Source organism: Henckelia pumila, chromosome 3 (genome assembly GCF_033568475.1).
Source record: "Henckelia pumila isolate YLH828 chromosome 3, ASM3356847v2, whole genome shotgun sequence".
Taxonomy (NCBI): domain Eukaryota; kingdom Viridiplantae; phylum Streptophyta; class Magnoliopsida; order Lamiales; family Gesneriaceae; genus Henckelia; species Henckelia pumila.
Genome location: NC_133122.1, coordinates 173,886,003 through 173,909,407, shown reverse-complemented (window position 1 = coordinate 173,909,407; position 23,405 = coordinate 173,886,003). Strand labels below are relative to the sequence as shown.

The window sequence follows — 23,405 nt, the reverse complement described above, 5'->3', positions numbered from 1 at the left end:
GATGAATCTTTATTAATTATCTTGTTAGCTTATAGTTGGATTTATATATTTATTTGTATCTTGTAAAATTTTTTATGTATTATTTAATCACATATATTCCATAAAGAATTATTACTATTAGTAATTGCATTGCATACTTATATAAAATCATGTATAAGAAAAAATAGTAAAAAAATTCAACCGTCCTTCATCATTTACAACACTCTCCAAAATAAAATAAAAAATAAAAAACATGTAAATTACATGACAAAATGTAAAAAAAATAAAATAAAATTATTGCGTATCAAGTAATTGAACAATCACATCTCAACATCTAAATAAAAATTTGAGTCGTGTGATATTAATAATATAAACCAACTAAAAACTTACGTTGAATGCATTTTAATTTTTAAAGAAAAAAAAAATCAAATTGCATTAATTGAGGCCCACAACAAGATGTCAATTGCGCGGAAAAGCACTTGGAACCTAAAATAACATACAACTCAAATGTTAGGTTTAGCGAGTTAATTAGCCTCCATATACCAAACCTCCTTCCCACACCGACTTCTTTCTTTTTTTTCTTGTGTTTTTTTTTCCTTTCAACACACGAGTTAATTTTGTAAAACGAATCTATTACTTGAACCTTGGTTACCCATAACAAAATATTATATTTTATCCTAAAAATATTATTTTTTATTGTAAATATGAGTTGGACGTCTCACGGATAAAGATTCATGAGACCGTCTCACAACATACTTACACTATATATAATTTTATTTTTTTTTGGAAAACTACTCTATATATAATTAGGCAAAAAATTCTACGAGACTCTGAAGGGTTATTTTTTATGCCAAAAGTATTACTTATTATTATAAATATGGGTAGAGTTTATCCGTTTCACAAATGAGACCATTTTACACGAATATTACTCAATTAATTATATATACACACGGTGTGTGTATTATGATTATCCAAGTCAATGCAATTAATTAAACTTAAACAAATGTATTAGTAGATGACATCAACCAATTAATTTAGTCTTGCCCGATACTTTTACTGATTCGTAGCTAGATAATTAATTACATGTGCTGCGTGTTTCCTTAACGTCACAAATAACACACCACCACCACCACCCCCCGCCCGCCGTAAAGTCAAGCAACATGTAAACAAATGTATTCATACAATATCAGTTCGTAGACTTCAACGATCCCAAGTCTTCTTCCTCCCGTAACAACTACTGCATTTTCTTCTTCTCCACCATATAATCAACCATTCGCCACCACTTCCCTTGGAATCCAATCCAAACATGGCTTCTTTCTTGACGCTGCTGGTGATGCTGTTGGTGTCAGCAGAGGCTGTGTTTCTGCAGTACGTGGACGCAAGATTTGTTGTGGAGAAGAGCAGCGTCAGCGTGGTGTCTCCCTACGATTTGCGGTCGAAACACGACGCGGCTATAGCCAACTTTGGAGTTCCTGATTATGGCGGATCCATGTTCGGCACTCTCCGTTATCCTCAATCATCATCCCAAGCAACGGGATGTGTTCCATTCGATGGCAACAAGCCCTTCAAATCCAACTCCTCTCGCCCCACCATTCTTCTTCTCGACCGCGGCGATTGCTACTTCGCATTGAAGGTGTGGAACGGGCAGCAAGCTGGGGCAGCGGCTGTTTTGGTGGCTGACACGATAGAAGAACTTCTCATCACTATGGATTCTCCTGAGGAGAGCTCGGATGCCCAAGGATACACAGAGAAGATCGGAATACCTTCGGCTTTGATCGACCGCTCCTTCGGCAACACGCTCAAGGATGCACTCAAGAGAAGTACTGAGGAGGTGGTGTTGAAGATAGACTGGACGGAGTCGATGCCCCATCCGGATCAAAGGGTGGAATACGAGCTGTGGACGAACAGCAACGACGAGTGCGGAATCCGTTGCGACGAACAGATGAACTTCATCAAGAATTTCAAAGGACACGCTCAAATACTGGAGAAAGGAGGCTACACACTATTCACACCTCACTACATAACATGGTACTGTCCCGAGGCTTTTCTGGAGACCAACCAGTGCAAGTCTCAGTGCATAAACCGAGGGAGATACTGCGCCCCCGATCCCGAACAGGATTTCAGGGAGGGATACGAAGGCAAAGACGTTGTGTTCGAGAACTTGAGGCAGCTCTGCGTGCACAGAGTTGCGAATGAGAGCCAGAGGTCATGGGTGTGGTGGGATTATGTCACTGATTTCCATATCAGGTGTTCCATGAAGGAAAAGAAATACAGCAAAGAATGTGCAGAGCAAGTCATCAAATCACTCGGTATAAATATAATCATTTCACATCATTTATTAATCCTTAAACCATATACATTCAATCTTCTGAAACAATGACACGCACGCAGATCTCCCCATGGAGAAGATAAACAAGTGCATGGGTGACACCGAAGCCGACAGGGAAAACGAAATCCTGAAAGCAGAACAAGATCTTCAGGTCGGACACGGATCACGTGGTGATGTTACAATCTTACCAACGATGGTCATAAATAATGTTCAATACAGAGGTATGCAAATACAAGTAGTGCCCCAGCTCACTAGCTGGTTCCTTGCACTTAGTCTATGACACAGATTGAAATATGATTTTATTTTTAGATACACAGAAATCTAAATATCTAAAGATTTCATAGCTAATGTCAATTTTCTTACTTTATATTAATCCAGTGTAATTCATTATTGTTAATATAGGTAAATTGGAGAGCGGCGCAATATTGAAGGCCATATGTGCTGGGTTTAAGGAGACCACTGATCCTCCTATTTGCTTGAGCACAGGTAATGTATTATTTCACATTGTACATCCAACTAGATTCGAAAAGAAAAGGGAAAACCCAAGAATTTGAATGGGATGGCCCATGCCAAAGGGATGATACATATTTTAGGGATGAAGTTAGAATTATATATATATGTGTGTGTGCGCGCGCGTTCGTGCGCGATTGTATTATTATAAGGAATGATATTGTTGCGGGTGATGAACAGATATTGAGACTAACGAGTGCCTCCAGAACAATGGTGGGTGTTGGCAGGATCCAGAAGCAAATGTCACTGCCTGTAAGGTATGAATGGATCCATCACCCAACACCACTATAGCTAATTAGAGGAGTAAAAGCAACTAAGTGACATAAATATGTGTCATAATCATAGCTTATGCTATATACCATAGGAGAATCCGTAGAGACCACCAAAGTACTCCTTTCTATATTTAGTTTATTTATATAGGACACTTTTCATGTACATGTGGGATCTTTTCCGTTTTCTGAAATATTCATGGATCTAAAAATGTCATTAAAAGTAAAAAAATTTAGTATATCAGAATTTTAATCTTTTTTTATTTGCTAAAAGACACATGAATCTAATAATGATGTAATATATTAAAATTTGATGATGATATTATACCACAGGACACATTCAGGGGAAGAGTCTGTGAGTGCCCCTCGGTGAATGGTGTTCAATATCAAGGAGATGGATATTCATCTTGCCAAGGTAGGTTTTTTAAGTTCCAGAGACACACGAGACGAGACGAAGAACAACGTACGCGCATAGTTGCATGCTCTTCTCACCCCCTTTCTGTTGTGTTTAGGTGTAGGAGCTGGAAGGTGTTGGATAAACAACGGAGGTTGCTGGTCTGATTCCAAAGAAGGGCTCACATTCTCAGCCTGCATTGTAATTAATCCATTACCATTTATTACTACATTAACTTGTGAAAACTATTAAGTAATTTTCAAAATATAACCATTGAGACTCACACCGACTATCTGCAGGAATCTGAAAAATCAGGCTGCAAGTGCCCTTCTGGTTTTAGAGGGGATGGTCATAAATGTGAAGGTCCTTCTCTTCTTCCAACAAAACTAGTGTGTGTGTGCGTGTAACTTTTATGTTTGAATGCATTGATGGAAGATTGTTCATACATCTCTCACTAGTCCTTATATACATAATGCATGCACCATTAATCAATAACAGATGTGGATGAATGCAAGGAAAACCTTGCCTGCCAATGTGATGGTTGCAGCTGTCAGAATACATGGGGTGGATTTGAATGCAGCTGTAAAGGGGACAATAAAATCTACATAAAGGAACACAATACCTGTATTGGTAAAGCTAACATCCGATAATCCCTTTTTTTAAAATACATTTAAGAGACTCAAGTACCACTCACTGCACATTATGTTTGGATGGATGAACAGAAAGGAGTAATACGAAAGTGGGGCGACTCATCACCTTGTCGGTAATAGCGGTAGTACTGACTGTTGGAGTCGCTGGCTACATATTCTACAGATACAGACTAAGGGCAAGTATCTACTAGCAGTGAATATAACCTTTTATTTACTACAGTAAACTGACAAATATTAGCATGTATGTGTGTTTTCCAGTCATACATGGACAAGGAGATCATGGCTATCATGTCTCAGTACATGCCACTCGACAGCCACCAGAATCAAAATCAGGTTGTCCACCACCAAGACGAGCCTCTGAGATCTGTTTAAGAGGCGATGCTACAGAGAGAGAGAGAGAGCTTGCTTCTCGTTCCTCGACACATAATATTCCAGTTAGTAGTCAACAACACATGTATATAAAATGAGAGATAGAAACCTTGAAATGTTTCCGAATGTAAAATTTTGATATGCAAACATACCAACACAATAAGACAAACTTGACTTTGAATTTTCATTGTAAAAGTATATCCATGGTTCACCTGTCAGTTTTTGTTTTGTTTTTTTTTTTTTTTGTATTTGGTAATGTGGTAATAAAATGGTAGCTTTAAATCGTTGGTCCTCAAGTTCTTTTCTTTTTTTCCCCTTATTAATTAAACCTAAATTCAAAAAATTGTAAAAAAACTAAACAAAATTATTTTAACATAAAGGGAGTTTAATGCACACATTATATGAAAGATGCTAGTGTTTTGAAATATAATAAGTCATTGCTGGAATATATATACACTGCAGTTGATGCGAATCTACAGTGGTAGGAAGAAAATCAAAATAACAGAGTTATGCACTCAACTTTTTCCCTGGCAACCAAATTGAAGCTCCAAGCTCCACAAACAAACCGTACGAGCTTATCTCTATGGTCAACATAAGTCTCAATTAACATTGGATGAATTTCTAGCAAGAGTATTCACGAATTTGAAACAAAACAAGTGAAGAATCTAAAGCGGATCTTAAGAATACAAAGGAAAAGAAACATCCAGTACTGAACATAAAAGTCAAAAGAAGAGAAGCTAACTAGAATATGGGAGCTGGAAGGAAAAAATGGAGGTGTTGTTTACCCTTCCAAACTGCTGTTCTGTTCTAGGTCAAATAATGTTCCAAAGTTCTGTGTTCAATTAAAAAATTACATTGTTCTTTTTACCCTTACTAACAGTACTGGTCAAGCAAACACGGTCTTATAATGTGCGCAGAAAATAACCTATATTGGGAATAATCTTCGTAATTGGAGCTGACGTAGTGGGTTCTGAAATTGTCTCGAGTGATCACTCTCCACTATAACTTTCGATGTCTAAATAAAGTTGTCCACGAATTAAATTTTCAATATTTGTAGGTTGAGAAAAATTGCCAGAACAGTGATTCCAGTGTGGCAGTAAGACTTCCAAGGTTCTCCCAAGTTGCAAAAGTTAATGCTAGCTCAACAAATTTCAATACACCAGCAACGTGGGCAACAAGCCTGCAAGTTACAGTTGAACTAATGCCCTGGCATCAACAAAAATATTCTCCTCTGAATCTGATAGTGGGAATCATAAGTTGCAACACATTGCATCAAAGAGCTAGGTGCACCAGCTCCCTGATACTTGAGTTGATGCCATCATTTATGACCTTCTAGCCTTTTGTTCCACAGCTTAGCATCAATCATCCATAATTAGTATAGTAACCTTTCTTGATAGATATCCAATGCCTGGACCACCTTTCCTATGAATAATTTTCTATGCATCCGATACCTGCAAATAACAACCAATATGCATATTTTGTATCTCAGTCGGCTCGTATTACTTACACCAAGCACCATGCGCAGTAAGTTTACATACTTTATCGCGGCTTCCAGAGTCCTCCTAGCCTCGGGCATCGACTCTGTGACGTGAATAAATCGATTAAATTTACCATGGCTAGAAAACATTACTTTGAACCGTAAACTTACCAAGAATTTGCTGATCTTGGCCTGCGGTTGAGGAAAACCCTGCAAGCATCTGCTGGCATTCTTCTTGTAACTCCTTCACAGCTTTCCTTTCAAGACTTGGAATAGGAGGGATTTCCCCCTCCGACCAGGTGGGCAATGTTCTTGCAGCTGCAATGACTGCTCCATCAACAAAGTTATCCCCATCACCAGATAGTTTACCTGATAATATATTTCTATTTCATGAGTCATAAAACAACTCGACTTTTTTATTTCCAAATAAATGTTAAACATAAAATGGCATATGAGAAAAAAAGCAATGATTTACTGTTGTGATAATATTCTTCGGGGAGGCCAGAAATATTGAAGACAGATAAGAAAGAATCCAGATGAACCCGTGAGTGACCAGAGAACTGGATAACATCCCAAGGATTCTGCAATGTTCATGTAAAAAGGGGAGTTAACCAAAAGAAAAATTATTACAAAGAAAATATCAACCTTCACATATCAAAAAAGGCATCAGAGATAATACATGAGCAATATAAAATTATCAGGTTTGTCAAAATCAAACAGGTAAAACTGAGAAGCCAAAAACTTGTTATTTCAATCCATCAAGAGCATAACGGGGATGCGTAAATGCTTCTAAGGCTTGCACTTGAATTCATGAAAGCAAACAAGAGTTCCACATTTTGAAAGTGTCAAAAATCTTGCTAAATATTGATATATCCTGACAACAGGACTCACAAATCTGAATCAAAGGGTTGATATTTGAGTTACCCCAGGTCCAAAGTTGACTCCAACTCCTGTCTTTAAAATTTATAAATCAAATAGTCAATTTTGAATTTTGATCTTGACTTAAGTGCAAGCTGTTGCAGCAGAGGCGTGCCAATTAACAGCATATAAACCCTAACGAATAGTTAGGAGTCGAAAATGCCTCTGAATAATCTACAGCTACAAAGGTCATCAGATAGTTAATCCTCTCTTGGCAGAGATGTAACCAGAAATGTAGAGGACAAAAAACTAAAATTTAAGGATTGCGGAGTACAAACAAAGTTAACTGAGAAAGAATTACCACGGGTGAGGAAAATCCATATCTTTGCATTAAAAAGTTATTCATCTGCCCATTCATGTAGTTTACAGTCATCTGCACATGCATCAACAACATGGGTTTCAAATCGATGATAACTAAGAAATCTTTTAACCATTTTACCTGTCTGCAATTAAGAGAAATTTTAAGAATTATTTAGCCTTGCATTAGTTTGTCTGTTCATCTATTTCTTTTGATAAAATAAATGGATTTGCAGTGAGATAGATGCCTATCATGTAGCACCCGTAAACAATATTCTTCACCTCAATTCTATTTTCTAAGCTGATTTGCTTATTTTGCTTATATAAATTTGTCAAGTATTTGAGACTTTACTTTCTTTATGCATTTAATTGAACTATCACTTTCTTAAAAAAATTCCAATTAACAAAACATGCATATGATGCAACATACCTAGGAGACCAATCTTTCCAATCAACTACCCTTTCTTTTTGTCAATTTTTTTCAGAAACACTTTTCGTTTGGTTTTTCTTGGTAACCAAAAGAGCCAAAGTGATGACACTTAAATTCTTGCAAATGATGCTTCTACCAGATTCAGAAGACAAAACACAGCATTCCCTCATCTCCTATGCAAGAATTTAAGAGATATCATATTGGCTCTCCTACTTGATGCAGAACATACAATATTACCTCTTCTCCTTTCTTGATTTGTTGTCCAGCATTTACCAACACCTCAAGCATCCGGTCCTTGAAACGCCAGTGGAAAAAGCAATTCGGCTGAAAAGAATGATTCAACATATCTACGAACAAAGAACAAAAAATCTTAGATCAATGAGTTTTCGTGACGTACCCACAATCCTTCTCTCAAATTGAATGAATCCAAATAAAAAACAAAAGGATTGAAATATCCAGGATGTATCAAATTTATGAAAACAATAGCTTCCATAAATCCTGAATTCAATTGCCTCTAAAGTCTAAATATGGATGTGTGCATACACTGAGAAATGGCTGGTGATCATTTAGGCTTCAGATGGTGAACCATTCTACTTTTTATCAACTAGAAAACAATAGCACTCTAAATCCTATCTGAAGTTGAAATAACGGCTATTGCCAAAAGAACAACATTGCAGAGTATTATCCTTTACTGCGTTACCATAGTTTGGCCGAACTTTTGTCATTCGTGTGTGTGTGTGTCGTGAAGCACATCAGACAAGTATAATAATAATTAAAAAAAAATTACAGAGGCTAACCAGCATAAGGGACAAGCATATTTGCATCTTGAACTAGGGCACCAATTCGTATCTCCTTTTTGATGCATCTAGATTGTGCGATACTCATTGCCCACATGAATCTCTCAGGCTCTTGAGCAAGACGTTTTATTTTAAGGGGTACTGCAGAGTGCTAACATAAAGATGGGATTAAACTTCGGTAAATGGTCAGAAATGGATAAAAATACAAAGTATAAAATATTAACTGGTACCCAATTTGTTTCCCAAAATTCAAATGCCCGTTGTTGCTGTGCTCTCACAGCAGAAGCAAGTTTCTCATCCTGCAACTCTTGAAGGTCCTCCTGAACTTTGTAGATGCAGGAGAAATGGAAATATTTCGGGCATAAACAAAACAGGTGTATCCCCAAATAAGTTTGAGCTTGTTACCTTGAATCTAGCTTGACAAAATTTAAATTATGAAGGCAAATAATGATGCATGCAAGTAATTTTTTTCCCTAAATCTAGATAGAATTCACTGCATGCAAGAGATGGAATAAATAGAATTTCATCGGCCACTGATTCAAAAAGAAGTTACTTTTTTCCACAAGATGTATTCTGAAACTCTTCTCAAACCTAACACTAGCTGATGATTTACATTCACAACAGTAAAAGTCTAAAACTAGGATACTAAAAAAAAAGAATTACAAAATTTTATCTTGACTAAAAATATTAGACAAGAGTTGAATTAGAATTAAATGATAAAGTTGCAAATGGATCTTCCAAGTTAGTAACGTAGATTCCAACCTCTGTAGCTAGAAGAAAGCTGGTACATTCATCAACACTAGGTAAGAAGTCACCATACAGCTGCCAAAAATTATCCGTGCAATCAAAGGCGTATAGAAGCAAACATGCCATTCTGAGGTCCCAATCTGTCTGACAGCCGAATAATACATGTCCAATAGAGCAGGGTAAGATGACTTCAAGGTGGCAAATAGGCAGGGGATTTTTTAAGAAGGAAAAAGTCTAATGCAACAAAAAATATGGCGCAATTTTTAAAATCAATAACATGGGGAAGAGAGTACATCATCACAAAGTTACCTCAGGATTGGTCGAGTTAATAATGTCAAATATAGGATGACCGATTGGTATGATATCTGGAAAAAACATCCAAGGCAGCTTACCACTTATTGTCAACATCAATTCTAATGGAATCTCCATAACCACCTGCACAGCCAAAAGAAGATTCCAATGCAAATCAATAAGAAGCAGAAACTTTTGAAATTTCACATACTCAACAATGCCATAGTCTTGGTGAAGATTATCAGCTAATAAGAACCGAACTAACCCTGGCCCGACGAAGAGGCTCAATATCTTTGGAGGCATACACTCCGAAACCATCAGGACCCTCTCTGAACTCAATTCCATATGCTCGCATACTCCTAACATATCCAATCTTATAGAAATCCGGGTCCGCAAGCTCCAACTATCGGGGACAACATGTTGGTAAAATAAATATTAAAGTATAAGCATTATAGCAAACGATTGACTAGAAACGAGAGCTAACCTCGGAAGCGGGAGTAAGCTGGGGAGGAGAAGAGGGTTCAAAGAGTGGGAAGGAAGAAGCTGACATTGGGTATAAATCAGATGAATTGGCGAGTTGTTCATCGGTAACCAACGCGGCGGCAGTTGCCCGAGGAGGCACGAGGATTCTGCTCTTGCTGCGCAAACTAATGGGCTGCAGAAGCTGCGGATTCCATATCTACTCAAGAAGTAAAGCATTAGTTAAAAAAGAGGAACACAAAGCAGATGAGAGTGAAGATATTATCACCTGGTGGAAACGGAAGTACGACGGAGAAATGGAGTTGATAGACATATCTGTCAGCTACTGTGTGTGTAGTGGCTGCCGGAAGCGGAGGCGGAGCACGAAAGGGAAGGCGACACTTGTGCGAAAACGTTATCCAATAACATGGAAACCCACCGGCGTTATATTAGCAATCATGCGATGCGAGTAACAAACAATCATCCCCAGAGAAACCAACCAAACATTGGATAAAACGATTTATTTAAGTTTGTCTTTTGAGGTTTTAGATAATTGAATTTGCCAGCAGGATATTTTTATACTTTTTTTCACTAGTAAATTATATTTTGCAATAAAAAAATGTTTATTTAAAATTTTATTACACAAAATGAGATCCTAAGTTTATCCGTGTAGTTTTCATTTGTCAAACCATTTTTCCCAAAGTTATATATCGAAATTGGTTATTTTAGAGATTGAAGTAATTTAAGTAGAGTTGAGAGAATTACTTTTTAGGTGGACTTTTTACTTCAGAGAATGGTATAATAAAGCATATGTTTCTTCTGCCAAACAATCGTTTATGATATCTTATACTTGACGCACATACTCATGCACAAGTGTAGTGGCATGCATAATATTGAGTATGGAACCCCGAATGTTTGAAATTGATTCACGAATGGTTGGCTCGATAGATACTGGGATTTTATTATCATCACACAAAGCAAATCATGGGAATTTTAACATGGGGCGCGGTTTTTCTCTTCCTCGTCTGGCATGTTCTTGATTTGCTGGTGCGCCATGTCGTAAGTGGCATGCAGCCCGAAGAATATGTAGTAAATGAACATGAGAGCCGTGCAGGCAATGAACCGTATGAATGTCTTGGCTCCCAATGAACCCATGAGAAACAAGTTGGTTGCAATTGACAGAGACGGCAGCCATGGAACGAGTGGAACTCCCCACACCTTCGCCTCTCTTTCTTGCGGCAAAAACACCGCTATCCCCAAAGTCCCTAGGAACCACAAAGGGATGGTTACAGTGTACCCAAGCCAGTCACCAATTATCCCTCTTAACAATCCCCCCCAGTATGCGGATGTCGCCGTTGAAGAAGCGATGATGATCGAAAGAAACAGTGTTAGCTTCAAAAGATTCGTCCTAGGCGTCGTTCCCCGCACGTAGTACCTCCTCACCAGAAGTGCCACAGCCATCATCATGAATATGAACAGGGTGCTCACTGATAACAAGCTAGACAACTCATCCAGGCTTGAAAAGAAGGCGATGCAAGCGCTGGATATAGCGACCAATAGCGTGGCGTAGATGGGGGTGCCTGTCTTGGGATGGACGAGGGCGAACCATGGCGGGATCATGTGGGCTCGAGCAATATGAGTCGTGTAGCGTGCTTGTCCAAGCGCTCCTACTAATAGAACAGTGGTCATTCCCTTGAGAGCTCCAAGCGCGACGAGATATTTCGCCCAATGCATACCCACGCTTTGAAATGCCACGGAGTAAGCTGCGTTGGTGTCTATTTCTGTGTATTTCTGCATCATGCTCAATGAGAGTGCCATCAAGCAATATATCACGGTGATCATCGACATTGATCCGATCAGTCCTAAGGGTATGTCCCTGCTGGGATCCTTTGTCTCCTCTGCCATTGTCGCGATGTTGTCGAATCCTCCATAGGCGAAGTAGACAATAGCTGCTGCTTTGAACACACCTTCAGCACCATGAGGCAAGAAGGGCTTTAAGTTGGATGTCTTGGCATGAGCGAAGCCTGCTACTATAACAAAAACAATGACCACTGTGTTTACTGCGGATGCGATCCAGTTGAAGTAGGATGTTTTTTTAGCACTCGTCATTGCGATCCCCGACGAAATGGCGATAACCCCAACAGCAATGGGATCTAATAAGTTGAACCCGTCACTGAGATTGGTCTGTATTCGCAGTGAATCGGGGTGGCGGTTCAAAAGTGTGGCGAAGTAAGAAGTCCAAGCTCTAGCCACCGCTGCAGTCCCGACTATGGATTCAAGAAGTATGTTTCCTGCTGTTATGAAGGCAGCAAGATCTCCAAGTTCCACTCTAAGATAAGCAAACGACCCTCCAGACACAGGGATTTCCACGGCAAATTCCGTGTAGCAGAAGACGGAGAGCATCGCGGAAATGCCAGAGGCTACATAGGACAACACAATGGCCGGTCCCGCGTGATCGTGTGCTTCTTGGCCAGTAAGCACGAAGATTCCAGCGCCAATAACAGATCCGAATCCGAACCAGGTGAGGTCCCACCAGTTGAGGCAGCGTTTCATGTTGTTTTCACTCTGTTTTCGAAGCTCCACGAGCTCCGTGGCTTCATCGGACCTACTCAAGAGGCGGTCCTTGAATCTGGCCGACGTGTGTGATAAGGCCGATCTGTAGGCTGCCCAATTCTCGAAAGACTTTTCCGGGAAGAAGTCTTGCTTGCTCCATCTCCAGTAACTTCTTGATCGTTGTTGTTCGTCTCCGTGTACATTTTCCTCTGATCCTATTCCCATTTTGCAATGCTTTCCTTTGACATTAGCACCTGCATTTTCTTGAAAATGCAGGTCTTAAGTCAGACAAAGCAAGTAGTCTGAGATTGGACAAAATGTCATGCCGGCCTGCCCCAATGGTTGGGAATCGGGATAACGATATTTTGGGATTTGGCGGTATTTATTTATTTATTTATTTATTTATTTATTTATTTTGATTTTAGTGTTTTACTGAAGATTCGTCAAACCGGTCGAAGATACGACACGCATCTTGCATCTCAGACGTGAATGTCTCTCAGCAAATGAATGAATAAATTGTCTGATTTGTTTATACTTTTTGGAATTTAAAAAAAAAAGTAAATATTACACGTGAAGCGTATCTCCCATTGTTGGCCAAGATTATCAATCTGTCTGTCAGAAAAAAAAAAAAAAAAATTAATATCTCTGCATATCTCAATACAATATATTCGATTAACGTATGAATAGGGGTGTTTACAGTTCGGATAACCGCCCGATTCGAATCGAAACCGAAAATTCGATCGTTTTTTTATTTTCGGATTTTTGGTTTTTCCGTTCGGTTTGGTTTTTTTTCGCGGTTAATCGAACCGAACCGAAAAACCTTTTTTTTTTTTTTTGTTTTTTTTTTAAATTTGAATTTTTTTATCAATCAATTAATATGTACATCAATATTGTGTGCCCATAAAATTAATTTTATTGAAAAACTAAAAGAACAAAAGTCATCATTTGTTCTTTTTAAAAAAACATAATTGGTTTAATTACTTATCTAATTGGTGAAAGAATTGTTGATTCAACTTGAAAAATGTATTGATTTAATGATTTTAAAAAATATTGATTTTTGAAATAGAAATAATTAAAAATTAATGAAGTTATTTTATTATATTATATATACACATATTTGCATTATATATTACATTATTTTTATAAATTCATAAATTATTATTATTGAAATTAAAAACATTATCAATTTTTTTATTCTAAGTGCAATTATTTTTAAATATATTTTTCGAAGCATTAAATTACAAATATTTGATTTAAACATTAATTTTTTCCAAAAAATCATTCGAATAACTAAAATATTTAGTTTTTTTAAAACCGATTTTTAGAGAAAAATTCAAATAAAACCAAAAAACCGAAAAACCGAAATAATTTCGGTTAAAATCGAACCGCCCAATTCTATTCGGTTTTCGAAAACCGCCCAAATAAACACTCCTACGTCTGAATTCAAACGAAAAACATGTAAGACTCACTAGATAACAAATAATGAAATTAGAGCCATCCAAACCGGCCGGTCCACCCCGTTTCAACCCGCCATTACGGAGAGTATTTCTGTTTTCCAACGCACTCAATGAACCATAATCTTTTCTTCCTGTTATGCAATAAACTATTCCACAGTTCCTATGTGCATGCTATATTGCTATTAGTAAAGCTTAACCATTACAATCGACGAAGATGATTTTGTGCATACTATACAGACATAGTTATCAAGTGTATAATTTCGTTGAAAGAAATTTAAAAAAGAAAAAAAAGTTACGAGTTTTTTTTTGGTAAAAAATAGTGAACGATACTGGAACCCCTTTTCACAGTTTTCGCCTGATTTTGTGGCTGAAGAAGCAAAGCACGGACTTCAGCTTGTATTTCTGGCGGTAACTCATTCAAGACGACAGGGTCTATTTCATCACTCTTGTAATTCCATGAGTTACTTCTTCTTAGTACATCTTCCCCTGAATCGCATTTGCATTCATCAGTTGTGGCCTGAACATCTGCACCAAATACCAAAGAAAATGGACAAGAAACATGTTATAACAACAACACAAATTTTTATCCCACTAGGTGGAGTCGGCTATATGGATCATCCTATGCCATTGTACTATCTCCTATTATAAAGATATTATATATCATGTTTAATTGTTATTGGAGGAAACATGTTAGAATCGACACAACATCCATTTGAAGAACGCTTCACAAACAATTACCAGAGGAAGGAAAAAAATTACCAGAGGAAGAGGATGCTTCGACGTTGCTATGGAAAAATCTCAAGATTGATGGGGTGGTTCTCTGTACCACCAAAAATTGCAAGGAATTTTCAACCAACGATGTTTTGCAAAATTTCTTCAAATATTTAATAACAAGAACATCCTATCAACCTTGATGCCTTGATGGAATTCCAACTACAGAATAATTGAATTAGAAATGACAAAATTCACGATTTTAAACTTATCGAATACCCAATACAGAAATCTCATACGTCAAACCATTCCCAGCCACAGAAAATTTTTTAACTCCATGTACCAGGGAATAAACAGTGAAAACTCTCACCTTTTCTGAGTCAAACTTCCTTTTCTGTTTCCCTGATTTCATATCAAGTCCACTTACTTCCTCAACAAATTCCATGTTTGACTGAGTTGGTTTTGATCCCACCCAGCTCTGAACACCTGCTTTGAAACCCTTGCTATGAAATCAAACTAATAAACAGGGAAAAAAGGGCAAACTAAAACTATGGGCACCATGACATGGAAACAACCTAAGGATGATGACGACAAAATTTCTTCTTCGAGCCTTTCTTTTTGTTCTTTCATTTGGAAGAAAGATAATGGCTGGTTATCTGCAAAATTTGTGCCAAAAACTGAATCCTACATCACATAGCAATATAAGAAGACATTAGTTAGTAATACATCTGTTATATGCATTCATAATCAGTCAACAGAATCATCAAAGTTTCACTTCTTCAGATTATTTTGCAATTTGTTTCATTAACTATATCTTCATGACAGCAATTATTTGTAAAACATGCAACGAACATCCAGGCTACAAAATTTATGGGAGGGATCCTTTTAACCTCCGAAATTTCTTTTACAGGGGAATACCTGTTTCTCTCCAGTCGAAATCCCTATATTCTCATGCAGTTTGCCCTGATAAAACAGTGACAAAATGAAAAGTAGAAACTCTCTCCCTCAACAAATTTTAACAGGGGGTTAAGCATTCATGCCAGAAGTAATTATCTTCTGCTTGTTATTATCTTCATGTGCCTCAAGATATATGTGTCTGCTGGCGCACACAAGTGAAAAATATGCTGGCATGATTTCTTTGATGCTTATCCTATCTCATCTATGTGCAGCATAACTATCCTGAATGTAACAATGCCTGCTCCAACCATATTAAGATGAACACTTAAACTACAATACCCCTAGACAAATTTGGCATTCAAACTACAAAGTAAAACATTGTCTATTTCTAAGTTTAATAACATAAGAAATTTTCCCGTCAAGAGGCATTTGATATAAACAAAAAGAGGGGAAAAAAAGCCTCAATGTCATCTTCATGTTCAGTTTCATGCAAATAAGAACACTTCATTCAGAATACCAAATCAAACCTTGCCTTGCTAACCTCTGTTTCATTTTCTCTTGGATACAAACCATCCTGCTGAGTCTTTGCTTCATCCTCACAAGGGGCTATCTCTGGACCAGCTAAATGTAATTGTTTGAAGCTTCCGTGACCTGAAGCTTATAGATAGATGAGAATGAGAAACAAGTATTACCAAAGAGTTGCAATAGACCAGAATGGAATCATATAGAACCTGAGGATGATGAAGATGCTGCATCATTGGTGAATACATAATCTGATTCTTTTCTGGCGGTACCACTTTGATCTTTGTTGTGGAAATATTTTGTAATTGAGTTTGTCCCCTGAAAAAGTATTGCAGATAAAAATGAGAAAAAATGGACTGTAAACGTAAATCAGTCCTTGTTGGATAAGAGACGAAGTAAATAAAGATAATTGGAGATGACAAACATTCAAGTTTTGTTGACATGAAATCATTAGGAGTCGAAAAACGATAAAGTAGATTCCAGGCTCTAAGAAATGGATAAGGGGGAAAATACTGAAAGTGACTGGTCAAAATTATTTCTAGAACTGTCAAACAGCCATGGGTCTTTGTTTTGCAATCCTTGCAACCCATGCTTGGTTATAGGTGTATAGAATTAAGCAACCACTTGCTTATAGACGTATTTGAAAGCAACGTTCAAAAATTCTTTTCAATTAACAACAATAACTTTATGAAGTTTGTGTATGCAAAATAAACTGACAGATAAAATTGGGTGATAGATAACGACACGGCAGTTGACAAACAGAAAAAGATTCAAACACAAGAAAGCAAAAGGCAGCAAGACACGGAGTTGCTTCGACTCACAGATGGTATTTCAACTATTTTACTGGCTGAGACGGAGAGACCAGTTATTGCCCATTCATGTTGGTTGCTTCCCTTCGTTTTGACATTGTATACGCCAATATATTCACGCAAACCAGCATGAAATAGGCTGAAAGAGTCCTCTTGAATCTTGGTACTCCCATACCTTAATGCACAGGACTTTGAGGGAAATTTTTTAAGTGATTCGGAGTCATTCAACTGCATTTGAAATATACAAAGTTATCGGATTCGTTCACTGCCATAAACCTTTTACTGCAATAGCTTTTTTTACGGAAAAGGATAAGTTAGTCTTTCTCTCTTGTCTATCAAAATACAAATCCATTGAGGAAGACCACAGACCTTATACGCACTTGCATGCAGTGTGAGAGTATGAGCGATCCGTTTATTCTGTTCTAGATCAGATTGCAGCCGTTCACTTAGTTCTTCGCAAAGCTCATTGAGCCATTTTTGGACCTGCAATTATAGCATAAAATAAGGAAGGGAATGTCAAAACAAGTAAAAGGAATAAAATGCAGTATTATTAGCAAACTGAAAGGAAGAGGAGTCACTTGTCAGGATCATCTCTTGTGAAAATACGTACAGATGGGAGAGTCTTAAGAGCCTGACGTCCTGGAAATGTCTTCCCAGAACCATGACTCTTGGGGAGAAGGCGACCCTCAACTTCTTCTCCGCAGATCCCTCTTGCAATATTCCATAACCAAGTACTGCATGTAAGATAAGGTAATTCTCGCTTAATGAAAATGCAGGCAAAGAAGTTACATAAATTGCAAATATGTAGTTTTAACTTTTTCTCCTTTCTTTTGAAATTCAGGCAAAACCCACAAACACCAGATACTGAAACTGAAACGCAACGGCGTAGAAACAATTCTTAAGGATCTTGATTAATTTGAGTTTCTGTGAAGTACGATAAGAATCTTATCAAATTTGGCTATTTTTTATGTGTTATGGGATGTGCTTGTGATGTCAATAGCAGTTAGACTGTTAGAGTAAGTATAAGAATTAAGAATCAATCAGAACTTATCTAAATAGCCAATTCATTAACGGCAACATTTTCCCTCACATGTAGAAAAGTAATCTGAGCATCATGCAAACGATAAGTAGATGACAACCCGGTATTTCTTCCGTAGCGTTCTTGCAAGCTCTCCTCTGAAAACTGCAGTAGATCCCCGACAGTATTCACGCCAAGTTCAGTTTCCAGAGAAGTTCCAAGCTTTCCGCCAAGCTGTTTCCTGTAATAAGGTCATAGTTAAACTGTACTAGAAGAAAAACATATACAATTGAAAAAACAAACAGATCATGGCATTCAGTATACAAACAATAACGGTAATAACCATTTGAGTTCGAAGATATTATTTGAAACAATTACAAAACACAAAGCTACAAATCACCATACATTTTCTTTATGGGAAGAGGTTCCAGAAACTTCTTTACAGATGAGAAGGGCACAATGGTTTGTTGAGCCGGCTTATGCATACCGCTTGTTAATTTTGCCAGCATCTGATCACATCATAAATACCCCTTTAAAAGTCTAGATAGAAACACTTTTTTTGTGGACGTGTCAATAATTATAGCACATTTATACAACTGAAAACACCTCTGACCTTATTATGAGCTATGCCCGCGGAACATGTAAATTCAGTCTGTTTCAACACTTCCAGTCTAAGTTCTGTAACAATAAGGGCTCCACACGCTAATAACTTATCACGATGATCACCATTGTTCATAAGAAACCATTCCCTCACACAATCTCTAGCGTTGTGGTCATCCTGGATCACAAAGTGAGAAACAAATAAAGCAGCTCTTATAAATGCAAGATAAAGGAATCTGCGAATAAAAAGGGAAGGGAAGGGAAATTCCCGCATGTTCATCTCTTTTCACCACATTCTGCTCAAATCCTTTTCCCACAAAAAATAAAAAATTGTCGCACAATGACAGGCTCTCCATCACAAGAATGCCGAATGTCCACATTGAAACCTTGCCTTTGGCAAGAAAGTTTCTGACTTAGAGAATAGCATGTTCAATGTGTGTGGCTGTGCTCCATTGGGGTTCAGGATAGGTGAATAGGGGTAGGAATGCACAAATTTAGGGGAACATTTTCAACCTTATTATCGTTACTTTAATAGCACGGTTACTTGCCATACTTGGTCATTTAAACTTAAATAACACAATTGACTCAGATCATACACACTAACACACAATTGAAGCTGCAAGAACTTTGCTCCTACCAAATGAAGCCCCAGCACATGTGACTTAATTGCTTCTTCATTAATTAGGTCCAATATTCCATTGGGATGTTCAGTTAACATTGTTTCTGCGGCTTCAGTAAGATCAAGATACACTTCATCAATAGAAGCACGCTCACATCGACCCTTCCCAGAAAGGATAGATATGACCTGAAAACATTTCAAATACAATTAGGTGATATATAAGGTTGATGATCAAGGAAGATTTTAAAGTTTTCTGACCTCTGAACCAGCATTGCGGTACACACTCAAATCCGCTTTCCCACGAGCCACAGGAACTTGGACAAGCCGAATTTCAGGACAGATTTTCTTTGCTTCATCGCCTCTCATTGAACTTAAAAAAACACAGAAGATTTCAACATTCAAGAGCAGTGAAAAATTTCAATCACAAAAACAATTTTAGAGTTTGAGTATCTACCGTTTGACCCCAAATTTACGGGCTTCATAACCCACAGCAATAAGCCCTCCTCCTTTCCAGGAGTTGTATTGTACGACGGCAGTGGGCTGACCTCTTAAATTTGGCTGTTTACGCTGCTCAACTACAGAAACAATAACCATTTAAGACAAAGTGAATAAGGTGGAGTTTTTTTATCAAAAAAAAAAAAGAAAGTTACAGAGATACTCAGAAGTCAGAAGTTTGGTTACGGTTTATAAGATGATAATGCAATGCATAAAGAAAATCAAGCAGAGGGTTTCCACTCAAGAGGACAGCATTCACCATATAGAGACATTCACTTATGATTGTAGCTTCAAAACAACACATTTGGAGTGACGTAGTGCCAAAGTAAACAAGAATAGCTTTCAAGACCTACCAGTTTTTGTTTAATCAAGAGTAAAGAAATGCCTCTTGTGTTATCGAAGGAGCCTAGGCAAAACCGAGAGTCATAACTAATTTAATCAAGCAAGATGAAGTAAGTAAATCTAATGGTATATCTATATTCCTACCAATGTCCAAATTACACAAACCTGCAATCTGGAAATCGTAATTACATCCCCCTCATGAAGCCTAAAAACTTTTAAATTTTACATACAGGGAGTTCCATATAAATATATTTATTGAGCAATTGTATATGTTTGGACACGCAATTCTCCGAAATTTAGATGTGCCTATTTAAAAGGTTTCTGAGCTGAGGCCTGTACATTTCACACCAAAAATCTTTCTTTCATTTTCACACACTAATTTATCGCATTTTTCAATTCCATTCCTGGTCAATAGTTCAAGGGTAAGCATAATTAGCATGTTGCAACAAGCCAAAACTCAAAATAGAAATGGAGGAAAAGTCTGATGACCATCTCTCACCAGAAAACAAAGACTATTTTGCTTTCACCAGGCCTGGCGATTACCAACTCTATCAGGAAGGCAACTTGAACCGAAGAACTATTCACATCTGAACAAGAACTAAGTAAAAAAAAAACAATAGATATCGGTTTTTCTCACTAAACATCATCTCTCTGAATTACTCCAAGTGCTGGCATCTCCTTTCCCACTGTTTTTTCTATTGGAACTGGTGCAGTAGAAGGGGTTTCAAACGAAATAATTAAAAATCTCAATTGGGAGAAAAAAAACAAAATAACATGAAACTGAAATAAAAATAATGAATGAATTTCAAGTAATAAACCTACATATAGAGTTCTAATTCAACTAAAATATGAAAACAACATAAATATTTGAATCCTAATACCAAAGATAAAAAATCATAACATAAAAAAAAACAATTTTAAGCAAGAAACAAATAATATCAAAACTCTTCAACATGAGCTGCATCAATTTCTCCTCCTCTTCAAAGAAAACTCATCCTCGGGTTTTCTCGATGCAAAGAAAATTCATTTGGTGGAAAATACTCAAAGATATCAGACACGTTGAAAGTAGAGATGTTCATATTAGCTGAAAGATCAATTTTATAAGCATTATCACCAATCTTCTTATCCTTGAGCTTGGTGGGAAATATATTATTGCGCAAATACACCATTACCAAATCTCCCTCAGCAAAAATGTGCATGTGTTTTTCTGCAGCTGACTTGTACCTAGAATCAGCATCCTCGAGATTTTTCTTCGCCTCATTATGGATCCGTTGAATATGTTCTGCAAATTCCTCAGCTTCATAACTAACATCGGTAGGAGGAAGACGAATCATGCTTTGGAGCACTCGTGTAAACAACTTCAAAAGTGTCTTTTTTGAAAAACGATTGGGTACTCTGTTGAAACTAGAAAATCAGCGAGATAGAGTGACTGTGTGGTGTGGAATGCCAAATGACCTGACCCACCGAACTAATGCCTTAATATACATGAAACATGTTTGAGCTAAATACCAGCTTTTCGAGAAAATGTCACAACTCGGCACACCCCTGTCTACATTTATAATCCCAAGGGTTCAGTGGGTAAGAGCTTAATTAATTGACGTAATATCCAAGAAATCTCCGAGTATACAATTGTAATATAAAATCCAGACAAGTAAAGAGAAAATCTCCGGACAACCTGTTGTGAAATGGAAAGCGTCCAAACAGATTGTGTCGTATCACTTGAAAAATGGTAAATCTTTGCCTCCTACCACAAGGCATTCTCTCTTGCCCACTCCTATAAAAATTACAGATATGGTACATATTGCTTTGCAATTTACACAATTTTCAGACATTTTTCAAGTCCCTGTCCTGAGTAATGCTTCACCAGAAAAAACCCCAGCACTCTCTAATCCGTTTATTGGTATCCCAAGGACCCAATCATAGAAAAGGAGTGACCCTAGTCTGTACTTAGTTGCGAAGTGGCATGGTCTGTACTTAGCAGCAAAGTTGAAACACATTTTGTGTATAGCATCAAAATATATTCCCAGGAAACCACAACTCTCGAACAAATAATGCGGGAAAAAAATGCCTCGGAGAATATGAACAGCACGACAATTCACATAAGGCTCACTGGTTTTTGAGTAAAAACATATGAACATTTACCCCCAAAAAAAAAACAATCTTCATAAATAATAGAAAAGACTTCCCCTCAACAGCATTTGGAAGCCAGAAATCTTGAAGAATCTGATATTTATAAGAGGAAATACATCGAGAACAAGAGAAAACCTTGAACATAGAAGCAATCCATGTCGATGTGGGCGATGACCCTTGCATCGGATGATTCTGGTTTCGCCACCGGCATCTTCCCACAATTCTTGAAACCTCCCGTCTTTACGTTATTTTTCGCGGTTGTTGCTTGTTTCTTGTGCGCCTTCTATTCTACTAGTACTACTTGGTACCCAGCATAGGCTTATTTTGCTTCGCCGAGGTTGTTCATGGTTGGGTTCGTTTAATTTGTCAAATTTTGGTTTGATTTTCGGTTTACGAAAAATATAATTCGAAATAAAATCATTTTATTTTGATTTGGTTCGATTTTATACTATAATGGACCGTTAAACGGGTCCGATTTGATCGGTTTGATCATTAATACATAACACAATAAAATGTAGAGGTGTTCATCGGCCGATTCGATTCCGTTTTCGGTTTTTTATTTCGTTTATTTCGGTTTTAGTTTTAGAAATATATAATCCGATATCCAAACTATTTTTCTTCGATTCGGTTCGATTTTCTACCAAAATGGTTCGATTATTTCGGTCGATTATTTCGGTTTTTTTGCTACGATTATTAAAATTAATAATATAAATATATTGTAAAATATAATATGTTATTTTTTAAAATGATTTGTTAGTAAAATTTTTAAAAATAAAGTTTAAATGAATTATATAAATAAAAATCAACTAAAAATTACATTAAACAACCATCAATTAAACAACTATGAATTACAAAAATAACAATGAAATACATAAACAACAATCAACTAAGAATTATTCAAAATATTATTCATTCACTAAATATCATTTCATAATATATGTAATATAAATACAAATATAAATAAAATTATTAATTTAATGAAATTTCATTTTTTCGGTCGGTTCACGTTTGACATATGTAATCCAAAATCGAACCAAATAAACTTTGATTTTAAAATTTATATCTGAATTACAAAATACGATTTCCGGTTCGGTGTTTGATTTTTTTGGTTTAAATTTATGATTTTTTTGGTTTTATCCGAAATTTGAACACTCTTTTTTCCCAAGAAAACATATTAAAATTTCAAAATTGACAAATAAAAAATTTTATTTTATTTTATTATATTCCTTCAAAAATAGTTATTTTTTAAAAAAAATTTAGTTAATGGAGACTATCTATTTTATGTAACATAATACATGAAGCTTATGAATATTTTATAACGTAATAGATGAATAAA

The 23,405-nt window shown here is 36.8% G+C and overlaps 4 protein-coding genes across 8 annotated transcripts; 1 reads left to right on the top strand and 3 right to left on the bottom strand.

Moving 5' to 3' along the window:
* Nucleotides 1–1,062: 1,062 nt before the first annotated feature.
* Nucleotides 1,063–5,267, top strand: LOC140892466 (vacuolar-sorting receptor 6-like). The gene is made up of 10 exons (XM_073301360.1): nucleotides 1,063–2,288; nucleotides 2,371–2,529; nucleotides 2,711–2,794; nucleotides 2,999–3,075; nucleotides 3,421–3,502; nucleotides 3,600–3,682; nucleotides 3,781–3,844; nucleotides 3,980–4,111; nucleotides 4,204–4,307; nucleotides 4,390–5,267. The coding sequence occupies exons 1-10, from the start codon at nucleotides 1,286–1,288 to the stop codon at nucleotides 4,501–4,503; spliced, it is 1,902 nt and encodes a 633-aa protein (XP_073157461.1). The 5' UTR covers nucleotides 1,063–1,285; the 3' UTR covers nucleotides 4,504–5,267.
* A 143-nt stretch (nucleotides 5,268–5,410) lies between these two features.
* On the bottom strand, nucleotides 5,411–10,445 carry LOC140892467 (protein PLASTID TRANSCRIPTIONALLY ACTIVE 14). 4 transcript variants are annotated; one of them, XR_012152833.1, is made up of 14 exons: nucleotides 10,206–10,445; nucleotides 9,942–10,136; nucleotides 9,723–9,860; nucleotides 9,476–9,601; nucleotides 9,182–9,310; nucleotides 8,644–8,739; nucleotides 8,420–8,570; nucleotides 7,860–7,969; nucleotides 7,197–7,268; nucleotides 6,453–6,558; nucleotides 6,149–6,346; nucleotides 6,039–6,081; nucleotides 5,766–5,951; nucleotides 5,411–5,686 (listed from the first exon to the last, which is right to left on the bottom strand). XR_012152833.1 is itself a non-coding variant. In XM_073301363.1 (13 exons), exons 2-13 carry the CDS (start codon nucleotides 10,005–10,007, stop codon nucleotides 5,873–5,875), a joined length of 1,314 nt encoding a protein of 437 aa, XP_073157464.1. In that variant the 5' UTR covers nucleotides 10,008–10,139; nucleotides 10,206–10,445; the 3' UTR covers nucleotides 5,411–5,872. The 4 variants fall into 4 exon arrangements, 3 of the variants coding, with proteins under 3 accessions (XP_073157464.1, XP_073157462.1, XP_073157463.1); XM_073301363.1 differs by having other exon boundaries at nucleotides 5,411–5,951; nucleotides 9,942–10,139; XM_073301361.1 differs by having other exon boundaries at nucleotides 5,411–5,951; nucleotides 10,206–10,444.
* Nucleotides 10,446–10,700: 255 nt separating this feature from the next.
* On the bottom strand, nucleotides 10,701–12,746 carry LOC140892326 (cationic amino acid transporter 5). Its single transcript, XM_073301175.1, has one exon. It carries the CDS (start codon nucleotides 12,692–12,694, stop codon nucleotides 10,910–10,912), a length of 1,785 nt encoding a protein of 594 aa, XP_073157276.1. The 5' UTR covers nucleotides 12,695–12,746; the 3' UTR covers nucleotides 10,701–10,909.
* A 1,287-nt stretch (nucleotides 12,747–14,033) lies between these two features.
* Nucleotides 14,034–22,357, bottom strand: LOC140890553 (DNA polymerase eta). Of its 2 annotated transcripts, XM_073298426.1 has the most exons (17): nucleotides 22,205–22,330; nucleotides 20,439–20,643; nucleotides 19,557–19,677; nucleotides 19,361–19,472; nucleotides 19,121–19,288; nucleotides 18,497–18,661; nucleotides 18,289–18,392; nucleotides 18,005–18,124; nucleotides 17,476–17,599; nucleotides 17,235–17,348; nucleotides 16,878–17,093; nucleotides 16,266–16,374; nucleotides 16,067–16,185; nucleotides 15,213–15,321; nucleotides 15,008–15,123; nucleotides 14,686–14,746; nucleotides 14,034–14,451 (listed from the first exon to the last, which is right to left on the bottom strand). In XM_073298426.1, the coding sequence occupies exons 4-17, from the start codon at nucleotides 19,466–19,468 to the stop codon at nucleotides 14,219–14,221; spliced, it is 1,866 nt and encodes a 621-aa protein (XP_073154527.1). In that variant the 5' UTR covers nucleotides 19,469–19,472; nucleotides 19,557–19,677; nucleotides 20,439–20,643; nucleotides 22,205–22,330; the 3' UTR covers nucleotides 14,034–14,218. The 2 variants fall into 2 exon arrangements, with proteins under 2 accessions (XP_073154527.1, XP_073154526.1); XM_073298425.1 differs by lacking the exon at nucleotides 20,439–20,643 and having other exon boundaries at nucleotides 14,035–14,451; nucleotides 22,205–22,357.
* Between the last annotated feature and the right edge of the window lie 1,048 nt (nucleotides 22,358–23,405).

Bases quoted from the DNA above. Each gene is read 5' to 3' on its own strand.
- LOC140892467 (XM_073301361.1), bottom strand. From the start codon at position 10,250: ATGTCTATCAACTCCATTTCTCCGTCGTACTTCCGTTTCCACCAG. The intron at 9,602-9,722 runs GTTAGTTCGGTT...TTGGCTGTGCAG, and splicing joins AGCCTCTTCGTCGGGCCAGG to GTGGTTATGGAGATTCCATT. The intron at 6,082-6,148 runs GTAAGTTTACGG...TTCACGTCACAG, and splicing joins CCAAGATCAGCAAATTCTTG to AGTCGATGCCCGAGGCTAGG.
- LOC140892466 (XM_073301360.1), top strand. From the start codon at position 1,286: ATGGCTTCTTTCTTGACGCTGCTGGTGATGCTGTTGGTGTCAGCAGAG. The intron at 2,530-2,710 runs GTATGCAAATAC...TTGTTAATATAG, and splicing joins AAATAATGTTCAATACAGAG to GTAAATTGGAGAGCGGCGCA. The intron at 3,683-3,780 runs GTAATTAATCCA...GACTATCTGCAG, and splicing joins TCACATTCTCAGCCTGCATT to GAATCTGAAAAATCAGGCTG.
- LOC140890553 (XM_073298425.1), bottom strand. From the start codon at position 22,280: ATGCCGGTGGCGAAACCAGAATCATCCGATGCAAGGGTCATCGCCCAC. The intron at 18,662-19,120 runs GTAGGAGCAAAG...TTTGTGATCCAG, and splicing joins ATGTGCTGGGGCTTCATTTG to GATGACCACAACGCTAGAGA. The intron at 16,186-16,265 runs GTTCTATATGAT...TATAAGCTTCAG, and splicing joins AGCATCTTCATCATCCTCAG to GTCACGGAAGCTTCAAACAA.
- LOC140892326 (XM_073301175.1), bottom strand. From the start codon at position 12,694: ATGGGAATAGGATCAGAGGAAAATGTACACGGAGACGAACAACAACGA.